Source organism: Echeneis naucrates, chromosome 8, assembly GCF_900963305.1.
Source record: "Echeneis naucrates chromosome 8, fEcheNa1.1, whole genome shotgun sequence".
Classification (NCBI taxonomy): domain Eukaryota; kingdom Metazoa; phylum Chordata; class Actinopteri; order Carangiformes; family Echeneidae; genus Echeneis; species Echeneis naucrates.
Window position 1 is genome coordinate 17,758,393 of NC_042518.1, and position 12,926 is coordinate 17,771,318.

Here is a 12,926-nt window from a genome sequence, read left to right on the forward strand (position 1 = left end):
ATATATATATATATATATATATATATATATATATATATATATATATATATATATATATATATATATATATATATATATATATATATATATATATAAATCCACATGCACGTCAATTATTGATTATGATATGCTCATTTTGAAAGCCCGCTCTAAGTATCGATATTTTAGTGTTGTGTTGCAAGTCTCTGAAACCTTTCAAGTTTTTAACGTTTGATACTTTATTCTGAAATTTTCAAGCGGAAGAGTAGTTGTCGCCTTTCCGGTCAGAACAACGGTAGTGTGTTTGGCGTGCGGTTTGGTTCTCTCACCGTCATGGCTGCTAACGCAAACAGTTGTATCCGCGTGCGCTTATACTTCGACTACCCGCCGCCTGCCGTCATCGACTGTCGTATGTGCTGGTTGCTCGTGGACCTAAATAAGTGCCGCGTGGTGGCGGACCTGGAGAGCATCATACGGGAGAAGTTCGAGTTCAGCTCCCGCAGCATCCTGAACTTGTTCATTGAAGACTGCTACCTACCGCACACCGAGCACATCTACGTGGTGCGGGACAATGACAGCGTGAGGTGGGAGGAAGGGGGGCTTTGAAAAATGTACCATCAGTTCCACATCGAAGAAGCACCACTAAAACACAACGTTAACAGAGGCTGCTCTTGTAGATGGGTCCATATCAGTTACGTGCGGTGAGGTTTGTGGTTGGGGAGGCACTGACTCGCAAGTCAGATTTACAAACATAATGCTAATAGTATAATTCAATTCACAATTCGGTTGTCGGAGTATACACTGACTGCTCGTTATGTTTCATATCAGAAATCCTTACACACATGTAGGGCTACATTTGGCAGTTACATTTATAGCGACCCAGAGGGAGCATATTTGCTCTCGCAGTTCCACAGTACATAAACATTCAAACAAATGTAAAGAGTGGTGTGCAAAAAAACAGACTTCCAATTCTGACAAAACATGTGACATGACAACATAACCAGTTTGAATTCAAACCCATTTTTGTCCTAAACGGAACTTTTCCTGTTGCTTTTAAAAGCTATAAGCTAAAGCCTGAGGGTGGTTATTTTGTCAGTAATCACAAGCTTACAATACATAATCCCGCAATTCCTTAATGTAGAAACCAAATCCTCCATGTTCAGTGTGAAACTCCAGTGCAGTTGTTACGTTGATGTTCTTTGAATTTTTGCAAGAGTTAACCGAGTCGTAAACTTGAACCGCAGGCTCACTATCGCCCCCCTACGTTGAGGCAGCGGTACCGGCTACAGAGAATACACGCGCTCAATCCAGTTTGCGCACGTCCGCGGTCCATATCGTTAGGATTCCTCAACACTGCTGACATACTAAATAAAATTTTTTAGAGTGCCAAGTACAAGTGGTGGCTCCTTTTTAAGTGAACTTTGTCTTTAAATGAATGCCGTCAGTACAGAGCTACTGATTCCTGTTCACTATCTTAATCTAAAAAAGGGGCAGTGTCAACAGGCAGATGATGAAAATTGGCTTGAAGCTTACTCTGTTTTCTTTCCACGGAACAATTTTACACATTGGATAACATCTGCTGTGTGTGGGAGTATCTTTTATTCAAATGATGTGTGGAGACAACACCAACCTCACCTCCCCAATGGTGATCATCAAAGGAGCTGCTTTTCCCTCTCACATTCCACCTGTTTATAGGAGTGCAGTGTGCTGCTCTGTGATTACTATAAAAGTTCAATTACATGGGTGTTGAGCTGAATTTTATCCTGATACACCTTACAATGAGTTTAAGGTTGATCTGCTCATAATTTCTTATATTTTTCATATATTGTTTTTGTAAAAGTATAATTTTTTTCAGATATTGATGTTCCTTAATTCAGAAGCGGAGGTGTGGACTTTAATGGGCTGCAGGAAAGTTTTGTCTAGTCTTTAGCCTTTATATGTCCATCATATGAGCTTGAGTAGATTGCATGACTGGAATAATCTTTCATCTTACTAAGCAGTGGACAAAGTTGGTGGGCCAACCCACCATGTTTTTCAGTCATCTGTTTGTCAGATATAGCAAAGTTACAGTCCCAAACAAATTAGACAAAACCTCCTAGTATGTGGTAAATCCCTCCAGCTTCAGCTACAAGCAGGCAAGTAGAGAAAAACGCACAAAAAGCAATAATAATAAACTTAATGAAAATGATTAGCTGTATTAATCTGAAGCATAGATATAAATGAGCTGTATCTTGTCTATATAAATGTGCACATAAAGTGATACAGAAATGTTGGTGTCATCTTCTAAAAATGTTTTCCTGTTTTCCAGGGTGAAGGTGAAGTCTGTTGCTCAAGTTAATAGACAAAGCAGGTGCTCCGATGCATCAAGTAAAAACTGTAGGAAGAGACAAAGACCTGCAGAAGAGGATGGGCCTAGAGGCAACATAGTTAATGAGGAATGGAAGAAAAAAAAGCGGAAAAAACATAGCAAGGAAGGTCTGTTGGGGGATGATAATCAGGCTTCAGTTGATGAGCAGAGGAAGAAGTCACATGAAAAGGACATGAAAAAGAGGAAGAAGATAGAGGAAAGTAGCTCCCCACCCCCAAAAACAACTCCATCTGCCAAAAAAAACCCAAAAAGTGACAAATTGGGTAAAAGCACCACGAAACCAACAGCAGCAGCAGCAAAAACACACAATGTCTCCTCCTCAGATTCCAGTAGCAGCAGTAGTGAGGATGGCAAAGCACCCAAAAAGACCCCAACCCAAAAACACAGCCCAAAAGTACCCTCATCCACCCTTGCTGCATCCAAGGCACATGCAAACTCATCCCAGACAAAGTCACACCCCACCTCCTCCTCATCCTCAGAAACAGATTCCTCCTGTGATGAAACCCCCACTGGTAAAGCCCCATCCCAAAACAAACCTCAGACCTCCACATCTTCTCAAAGTAAGAAATTAAATGACAACTCAAAATCCCAGCAGGATACTGCTCTGCAGTCCACAAACTGTGCCCACTGGCAGGCAACCACTGCAGCCAAGCCTCTTGGTGGCCAGTCAGCAGTGACTCATGACTCAGACAGTGATGAGATCCAGCTGGTTATCCGTAAACCACTGCAGCAGCAATGGCAAGGTCTGAGTATGCTGCCATATGGGAGAGGCAGCAACCAGAGAGGAGCCAGGCGTGGTGGTCCTGAAAATAAAGGAAGGGGGAGAGGTAAAGAGGTCCTCAGAGAGAAAGATAATAGCTTTGAGGTCAGCTATAATGGTGCCAATGAACCAAGCTACCAGACGGATTCACTGACCAACACATCAGTAGTCATCCAGGTTTGTTTGTGTTTGCTCCTACATGTACATGCATGTGTGATTTCATTGGGAGGGAATTGTGTACTTACTGTTGGACGCTGTAATTCTGATCTGAAGAATTGATATTAGATCAGTATTTAGGCACATTCACAGAAGCTGTAAGTTCATTGTCTTGTCCCTTAAAAGAAAATTAATGAGCAGCTGGATTAAAGGAATTAAGTTAAAGCTGTACTAGTCAGAGAGATTTTTGAAAAGATAGTTTATCAACCACGACTTCACTTTATCATAGCACGCTTCCTAAGCTTTTGTTTATAATGACTATCGTGAAAACCTTGTGAAACTGCCCTCAACATATTAAGCTAGAGTAATGGTCAACTATCTGTGGTGTCACCTATTGTTTTATGAGCTGAGTTTTGAAGCCTTGAGTTTGTAATTTGTGAACTGGCAATCATGGTTCTTGAAACCAGTAGAAACCATATTTTGCGAAGAGGAAGAGTGAGGGCTGAATCTGACTCACTGTGGATTCAGTCCTGACTGTTGCACAGTCTGTCAAATCACACAACAGCAACGCCCCCTAATGGAACGTCATGTTGTATTGTGGACTTTTAACTGGAGACTGAGGCCATGAACTCATCAAGAAACCGTTTACTGAGCTAATAAATGCAGGTTTGAGGTTCTTCAACATTAGCTTGACTTTTGAGATCAGTAGTGAACATCCACTTTTAATTGGCAGTTGACAGTTAAAATAGATTAAAAGTACTACTTGTACTAGGCAAAATGTCAGCATCCTCACCAGTTATTTATCCACGGAGAAGAAAAATAGAGAACAAAACAGCACTCTTCTTATATTAGTAGATATTTACTATTTATTATATCTGGTTTTTATTTGTTGGTTTGGGATAAAAAAGGTTTATGTTTATAAATGAGGGGTTGCTCTGAAACTTGACCTTGTGAGTATTTAAGCTATGATGACAGGTAATTGAAGTTACTTGAATAAGTAACATTCATAAAATCTGAAAATGTAATTGTGTGCATGCACACATCGTGATTGTGTAACCTGTTCATCATGAAGGAATATGTGTGAAAATGGCTCGGGGTTAATAATGTCTTGGTCTCTTGGTCTATGAATATAGAATGGACCTGAAAGTGCCTCCAAACAGGACTACAGCTCTTTGCCCCTTCTGGCAGCTCCTCCCCAGGTGGGGCAGAAGATTGCCTTCAAGGTAAGCCTACCCTGGCCTACTGTTTTTCAGACTATGCCACTGTGGTAAACTGTTAAACTTGGCGGCTCCATAGGTCTTACCCCCCGAATCACAGACTTGAAGAGAAGCCATAAAGGGGACGATGAAGAAATGACCATTTCTTCTACAGCAGTATCACGCACAGATGTAACCATATTTAAACATAATATAAAATGTTTTTACCTTCCAGTGCTAGTCTTCTGCTGCCTTACTGTAACAACAGTTTGCAATACCAGCATATGATAGCTCTTGGAACAATACAGCATGTCTGTACTGTAGAAGAGAAAACTTTCAACCATCCATTATCCTCAGAATTACACTCGGGGCTTTATATGTGGCGCCAATCCCAGAAGCGGCGAGGGTACACCGTGGGCAGTTCACAAACCATTCAGCCTCATCTTTATACTGACGGGCACTTCAGGGTCACGCTACATTCATTCATCCATCCATCCATCCATTATCTATACCACTAATCTGTGAAAGGTTAAGGGGGCTAGAGACAATCCCCAGCTGGCAAAGGACCAAACTGGTGTTCACCCTTGGATGGTCACAAGGCCACTTTTGGTCTCAAGTTAACCAAATGTATATTTCTTCAGTCCGTGGGAGGATATTCAACATATTTATATTTAAAATACTTGGAATACTTGGCCCTGTTACTCCACCGGGCAAAACAGTTGGCTGGATGCAACAAGTCTTCCAGTGGGCACCCCCCTTCGCTGGTGTTTCGTCGATTTAAGCCCACAACACTTCAGTGTGCTCGACAGCAGCTCCAGCGTCCTGGATCTACCCCCGCTTACCACCATCCAACTCTAAGCTGTCCCTTCAGCTGGTGGCTCTTCGACCACACCTCCCACTATATTCAGATCGACCATGATGCTGTTTCAGCTTGATGACATTTCCTATCAGCCGCTTTCTTGCCACCTCTTTAGGTGTAATTATATACTGATATATTTATATCAACATGTGCAATATTCAAATAATCACTCTCTGTATCTATATTTCCTATAAATATCACATTGCCTCTCTTTATTACAATAATGCAATGTGCAATATACATTATTTACTCATGTATGTACTTTTTACATGCTCTTGTTACTGTACATTGGAGTACTCTGGCACAAAATTTTCCTATTTATCTTCTCTGATCTCAATCATGAAACAGTATCATTCATTCTTTCAGAGCAGAATCTTTGTCGAAGTAATAGACTGAGGTTTGTGTGTGGATGTGGATTAATTTCCCTACATTATAGATGTGTTTGTGTTCACAGCTGCTGGAGCTTGCTGAGAACTACACTCCAGAGATATCAGAGTATAAGGTGAGTGTTATCTTTCTGCTTCAGGTCTCTAACATGACCATTGTCCTCAAGTTGTAGGAGGGGCCTTAGTGAGATCATTATCAAGAAGCCAGGGCTGTTCATTCACACTGGAATCACAACACTTATTAGGTTACTGTGCATTTCAGGAGGGAAAGATTGTGAACTTCAACCCAACAACGAAACAGATTGAGCTGGAACTACTTCATGTCTCTCAAGGTAGGGATTATTAACTGCTGGTACATACACTGTTAATCTTATTTTAAATAACCAAATAGCAGAAGATTATAAGTCAGTGTGGCAAAGATCAGCTGTCAAAACATACATGAGGTACATGATACATTTTTTATAATCAGTGCTACAAACCCTGGAAGGATTAGACATGGTTGTTAGCATTGTTGTGTGGCTGACAGAGAAACCCTCCGTAAACCATAAACAGACATGAGTGCTATCCCCTTATCTTATTTGGCTCTGTCATGAAAAATATGAAAATTAAATCTTGAACCAAGAAATTAGTTGCTGTGCCTTTGACTCCCTCTTTCGACATTACAGCCTTTCATACTGAACACATTCACTTTATCGTGGTGGGAAGTTTTGCAGCATATGTTACACTATTAACAGAACGCTAATTCTTCAAGGCTCTGAAACACTAATTATAAGCAGCTGCACAGTGCAACTTCCTGCATAAGGATTGTATTCCTGTTATCTGGAGATTAAACTGTGAAGTCGATCAATACATTTTTGGTATGGGATTAGTCTACATTCATGTCAGAGCTCACAAGCTATTCGCTGTAGTATATTGGTGAAAAAGATATGGTAATACAAATTAAAAAAAAGAACACAACTTACAACATTTAGGGAGTATAAGTCAGTAAATTTAAAATGTCATTTAGTGAATAGTAACAGAGCATGTTGGGTTGACAATAGATGAGACACATTTGTCACCCTTGATGACTTTCTGCAACTTTTTACAACTCAGCTCCTGTAGAGCCTGGGAAATTTGACCTGGTTTATCAAAATCCGGATGGCTCAGAGAGAGTGGAGTACGCTGTGACTAGAGGTGCTTGGGTAAGTCATGTTTAAAACAATTTTAACAAAAACTGATTGCTAAAATTGCTAAAGCCCTAAGACCACTGAGTATGGTTTCACGTGATTTCAAAGAGCCAATAGGTGGCAGTAGAAAGGACTCAATGTCTCATTTACTGTCATGTAACAATATTGCCATACTAGATGTCAGCAATTGTGTCCACTTAACAAATCTAAACAATGAGAGTGCAGTTTGTGGCTCCTGAAAACCAGCACAATGAGCTAAAACAAGCTAAAGAGAGGTGCTCAGTGCATTGACCAGCATTCTATGCCTATAGCAGCAGGGCTGCACGGGGGTCCTGCTCTGTGGCTGCCCTGTGGCGTTTCACTCTGCCATTGCGTTCTTTTATTGGATTTTATTGTGTGTTAATTGTGCCTGTTTGTCTATGCACAATACTTAGTGCCTTATCAGAACTTAAGTGACCATGAATCTCACTTTATGGAGTATGATCACACTACTTGTGATTTTAAACACCCATTTCACCAAAGGACTCAATGCAAGGGTGGCACTCATCAACAACTGAGGAAGTTGGAAAAACAACAAACCACTACTCTGCACATCAATGCACAATCACTGAGAGTGAAGACAGATGAGCTGTCAGCCAACACCGGTTTCCTGTATGAATATAGGAACACTTGTGTCCTGGTGATCGCCAAAACCTGGTTGGACAGTAACATTGAGTCCAGTGAAGTGCAGCTCTTTGGCTTCTCGGTGTTCAGGACCGGTATCACCAGGAAGGCTCGCGGAAGTGGAGTCTGTCAACTCATCAGGGATGAGTTGCTATAGTGTTGGGAGAAAACAAGTGCACCCCTCACATAGAGCTGTTGTGTGTCTCCTTTCAGTCCTTCCGTCTGCCCTGGGAATTTTCCCACATCTTCTCTACTGTTTATATACTTCCAAAGGCTAATTTTAATAGGGCATCAGAAACTATTTTTACCCTTTCACAGAGACTTGAGACGATCTCACCTGATACACCCACATTTATTCTTGGAGATTTTAATACTCACTCCATTAAAAATGCTTGCACACATATCAGTATGTGCACTGTTTTACAAGGAAGAATAAAACACTGGACATGTGTTATGCCTATACTACATTCCTGCTCCCCTCACTCGATGCATCTGACCATAGTGTTGTCTATCTCCACTCTATTTGTCAAAGTATGGAACAACAGCAGTGTAATGGCTCTCCAGGCATCCAGGGATGTTAAGACTGTACAATATTGAAGGTCTTTAATACCCCTGGCATTGATGATCAGAGGGAAATCATGTCCAAGTACATACATTTTTTTGCTGACTCTGTCACACCCACCAAGTCCTTTAAAGTGTACCCTAATGATAAGGGCTGGGTGTCCAACAAATTCAAACATCTGATAGTACAGAAGAAAAGGGAATACAGAAGCCAAGATGAAGTAGCAAGAAAGGACCTATGAGACAAACCAAAAGATAGATAAAGCTGAATAAGCACAGCTACAAACAGAAAATAGGTGACCTTGACATGTGGTAGCCCCAGGAAGACATATAAGGGAATCAAAACAATGACCAAAGCTCCACACAAGGGCAGAGGAAAACCTATAGCTATTAACTTGAATGGCAATGAGGGACTGAATATGACAAACCAGCTCCACAGTTTCTTTCGTTGTTTTGAGAGCGACAACAATTTTGATGATTTTCTCTGCCCCCCCTCCACTTGTAACAAATTAAAAAATTTTACCATTATGGAATCAGAGGTCCTTCACCTTTTCAGAGGATGTAAAAGCTCAGGCCCTGATAATGGCTGCGTTTCCCAGATTCAGTTAAGATCATCTTAGCCCTAAGAGCTTTATAAGGATGCTCTTAAAACTCCTGTGAAAGAAAAACTAATTTCCCAGATTCACACTTAGCCTAAGAAGATCTTTCACTAAGAAGGAACTCTAAGATCGTGCTGACCTGGTCTTAACAGTCTTAGCGGCCAATCGCTCAAAGATCCAGACGTAAGCAAGAAGATATTAAAGCAGTGTGCATATATATTTTGATTTACTTTATACATTCAGATTTGTATTATTTAGCATTAATTGTTGACAGAAAAGAATTAATATAATTGTACAGGGAAGCACGTGTCCTTACTGTACATATGACAATAAACACTTTGAATGTTGACTCTATATGTTCATGAAGGCCCTATGTGGCAAAAGATTAAGTATGAGGAGTGAAATATCATCATTTCCATCTATCGCAATTTGTCCACATCTGCATGCTCATATGAGATAGTTTACTGTACCCAAAAATGCGTCAGAGCACAAAAAAAAAAAAATATATATATATATCCACCCCCTATACCTGCAACATCTCACAGATATCAGGCACTGACAGGTGTAATTGAGCTCAGCTGGAACTTCATTAAGCGCCACCTGCTACTCTATATGGTGTGAGATACACGTGTGAGATACCATGGCTGCTTTACAGCATATTCCTGCTGTAAATCAACTGCGTCGCCATGTGCAAAGCCAAACGGTTTATGTAAATGCATTTGTGCATCAGCACTTCAGCCCACGTGCTGTGAGACCGGGCTGTCCATATGAGGTATCAGCTTAGAGATCCAATGCCTTATCTCCCTAGTGTCTCCTCAGTGTGCTTCCTGCTTTTTTCATAGTTTATACCAGGTGTTTTCTTTTATTCTCATTGTAGATGAATGTAGTCCATACATCTGTCAATTTCGTCCATCCATGAACTGGCCACATTAAGGTGATCATTAGAAGACAACGTTCATGAATGCAAGTGGATACAATGCAGGTCCTTAAGTTTATTTGTCCTTTCGTCCATCTGTCATATTTTTTTTGGAATATAATACATTTCCTCCTGATTTTCTTACCAAGACTACTACTTATTTAGTTGTAGTCTCGTTTGTGTCGTTAAAATAGGTAATGAACAAATATTTATCATTTGAATTATTAGAGCACATCCACACGAGCAGCACGGAATTAGTGCTTTAAGTAGCAGTGTTGTGTGTGACTTATGCACTGATTAAGTGGTGAGTGATCCATTTGCCTGACATCGATTGATTTAGTTTCAGAACTGTGGTATTGGACAGCTCCTGGCAAGAGCATCTTAAAGAGCGATCCGAAGAAGGGCATTAAGAACTCATCTGGGACCTTTATCTTAACTTAACTTAATCGCCTAAGAACGATCTTAACTGGGAAATGCAGCCAATATCAGTGGAGATGTTTAAAAGACCTGTCAACCTGTCCAGGGTGTACCCCAACATCGCTCAGAGTGACCTAGGATTGGCTTGAGCACCTCCGTCACCCAGAAACGGAAAAGCAGTAGAAGACGGATGGATGTTTTAAAAGAACTGTGCTGAATTTTTACTGATATTTTTAGATCATCTCTTAACTTAAACAAACTTCCCACCCTTTGGAAAAAGTCCATAATTGTACCTGTGCCAAAGGTTCCCAGACCCACTACGCCAAATTCCAACCCATAGCATTAACCTCACTGGTCATGAAGAGCTTTGAGCCTCTAGTGAAGAGGTACATCATCTCACAAACACAGGACCTCATGTATCCTCTGCAGTTTGCCTCCCAGGCCTCCAAGGGGGTGGAAGATGCAATTTTAACATTACTGCACACACTCACCTTGAGAAACCAAAGACACATGCTAAAATTTTAGCTGTGGACTTTTCATCTGCTTTTACACTTTTTAACCCAGTATTTAAGCAAATGTACTATCTAAAGAATTCTTTTTAGAGGCTGGACTGATTTTAATGGATTGTTAACTTTTTAAGTTTTTGAATCCAGTGGTTCCAAAAAGGTACATTACTCTCTGATAAAATGATCATGCATAGGCTCCCCTCAGGGCTCTTTCTTGCCATCTCTTCATTTCATTTATAAACCAACTCCTGCACCAGCACTTTCATTGGCAGGCATGTTATTAAGTATGCTGGTGATACAGCCTTGCTGAGCCTTGAATGAAGAGGATGAAGAGCAGGGGCTAATTTTAGATTATTTTTTAAGTGATGCAAAAACTCCTGAACACATCTAAAACTAAAGAAATGACTTCAGGAAAACTCAAGACCATCAACCTACTTTTATCTTTGGGCAGCCAAAGGAGACAGTCTCAGGTTAGAAATATCTTGGTATATTTCCAGATCTGCCACAACACAGCAGAGAATGTACTTCTTAAACAAACTGCTGTCTCTTAATGTGCATTATAGCATACTGAAAATGTTTTACTGTGCTTTTATAGAAAATGTTCTTACCTTTCGTATCATCTGTTGGTTTGGTAACACTTCTGAGGCACAGAAACAGTCGGTCAGGAATACGGTAACAATGGCATGTAAACTGCTCGGGATCGCGCTGCTTACTAGAGAGCATATCTACAAAGAGAGAACTCTGAAAAAGGCAAACAGCATTGTGGGTGACCAGAAGCAGTCCCTCATTTGAGCTGTTGCCATCTTCGCCTGTCTCCATGTATTTGCAAATAAAATACTTGGAAATGCAATCAAATTACCAGTGAGATAACTACTAGACCACAGACTCTGTTGGAGCTGAAAACCATCTTCATTGTGGCTTTGTATTTCAATAACCAGATGATTTCACAAATACACTATATTTCAGTATCATAGACCAATACAAAGTCACCAAGAACTGGTTAATATGTGTGTGCCGCAGCAGATTCTGAATGCTTTGGACATGAAAGGCTAGTGTAGCTGACTGCATTAATGACTACAAGTGAGGCTGAAGCAATGCTGCACTGTCCCTTTGCTGTGTGATGCTAATACACAATGTTGCACCACTGCTGTTAATAGTTGGCATTAAAAAAACAAACAAAAAAACAACCCAATTTTTGTTAACTTTTAATTTTCCTAATCTTCTGGCCAAATTACTTCCCTTTTCATAAAGCAAAGCATGCAGCAAATTTGGCTCCAAATATCACTTGTACTCCATGCTGTCCACTGAGTGACCAATAACATGCTGCAAAGAAAACTGATATTTTATCTTTTTCCAGTATTCTGTTACATCCACAGAGGTCTTGTTTTAACGTTAGCGTAATCAAAGTTTACTTTCCTTCCTCAGGTGACAGAGCGGTGGGACTCCCTGCTGGAACCAAGGCTGATCATTTAAATCTGACACTTTATTACTTCCACCTGGTTTGGCAAGAGTAATTTACCCTAATTATGATGTACATCTTGTCAGAATCCTTAAACTTACTCTGGGAGAACACAGTACAATATGATCACAGTTGATTATATTAGTTTATCTTTAGTTTTAAAAGAAACTATCACGTCAAGAACTACTGCATTGCAAAGTGCAGTGCTAATATTGGCACTGCAATTAAACTGAAGTTAAATTATAAATTCAGTTATTTTAGTAATTAGCTGATTGTTTCTATGATGGAGATATGATTTTATTATTTTGTAAAGTAATTTGATTGTGGAAATAATTCTTGTATTAACTGTTTTCTAATAAAAAATAAGCACTGGAGGAGGGTGAATTTTTTTTACCATTCAATTGTTTTCTTTTTTTGTGTGTGTGTGTATAACAAGATCCTTTACTGTTGTATTTTCATCTTTCACTGATACTTAGGACTTTATTCTGTCTGCAGCTGTGATGTCACTAAAAGTCCCATCAACATTTAATTTGTTGAAATAACAGTGTTGATATAAAAACAGTAATGTGACAGTAGGAATGGCAGAAGAGATTCTTCAAGTCAGCAAACTGACTCAGTAATATCAGAGATTAAATAAGTGCACTACCTAGGACATTTTTTTTTTGGGGAAAATCTCCACAGCTTTGCTAACGATTATTACTGTCTTCGAAATTGTCATTTCCATCTTTTGTCTGACACTCTGTCTTGGCTGATGTCATTGAATTTAGGTTTTATTTTGAAGGCGGATAGTAACAGACCTGTTTCGTTAATTAGCCTGTGACGTAACTCGTGTCCTAACTGTAGCCATTTCCCGGCAGTCCTCGTGTCCTGAGCCGACGACGCTGTTAGGTGCACCTGGCAGCAGCGGACGTCGTCGCCGCCGTCGTCTCTGTCTG

At 40.2% G+C, this 12,926-nt stretch overlaps 1 protein-coding gene across 1 annotated transcript; it reads left to right on the plus strand.

Moving 5' to 3' along the window:
* The first annotated feature begins 278 nt into the window (after window positions 1-278).
* Window positions 279-12,349, plus strand: coil (coilin p80). The gene is made up of 7 exons (XM_029509507.1): window positions 279-563; window positions 2,288-3,284; window positions 4,397-4,486; window positions 5,773-5,820; window positions 5,967-6,036; window positions 6,797-6,885; window positions 11,958-12,349. The coding sequence occupies exons 1-7, from the start codon at window positions 313-315 to the stop codon at window positions 12,003-12,005; spliced, it is 1,593 nt and encodes a 530-aa protein (XP_029365367.1). The 5' UTR covers window positions 279-312; the 3' UTR covers window positions 12,006-12,349.
* Window positions 12,350-12,926: the final 577 nt, after the last annotated feature.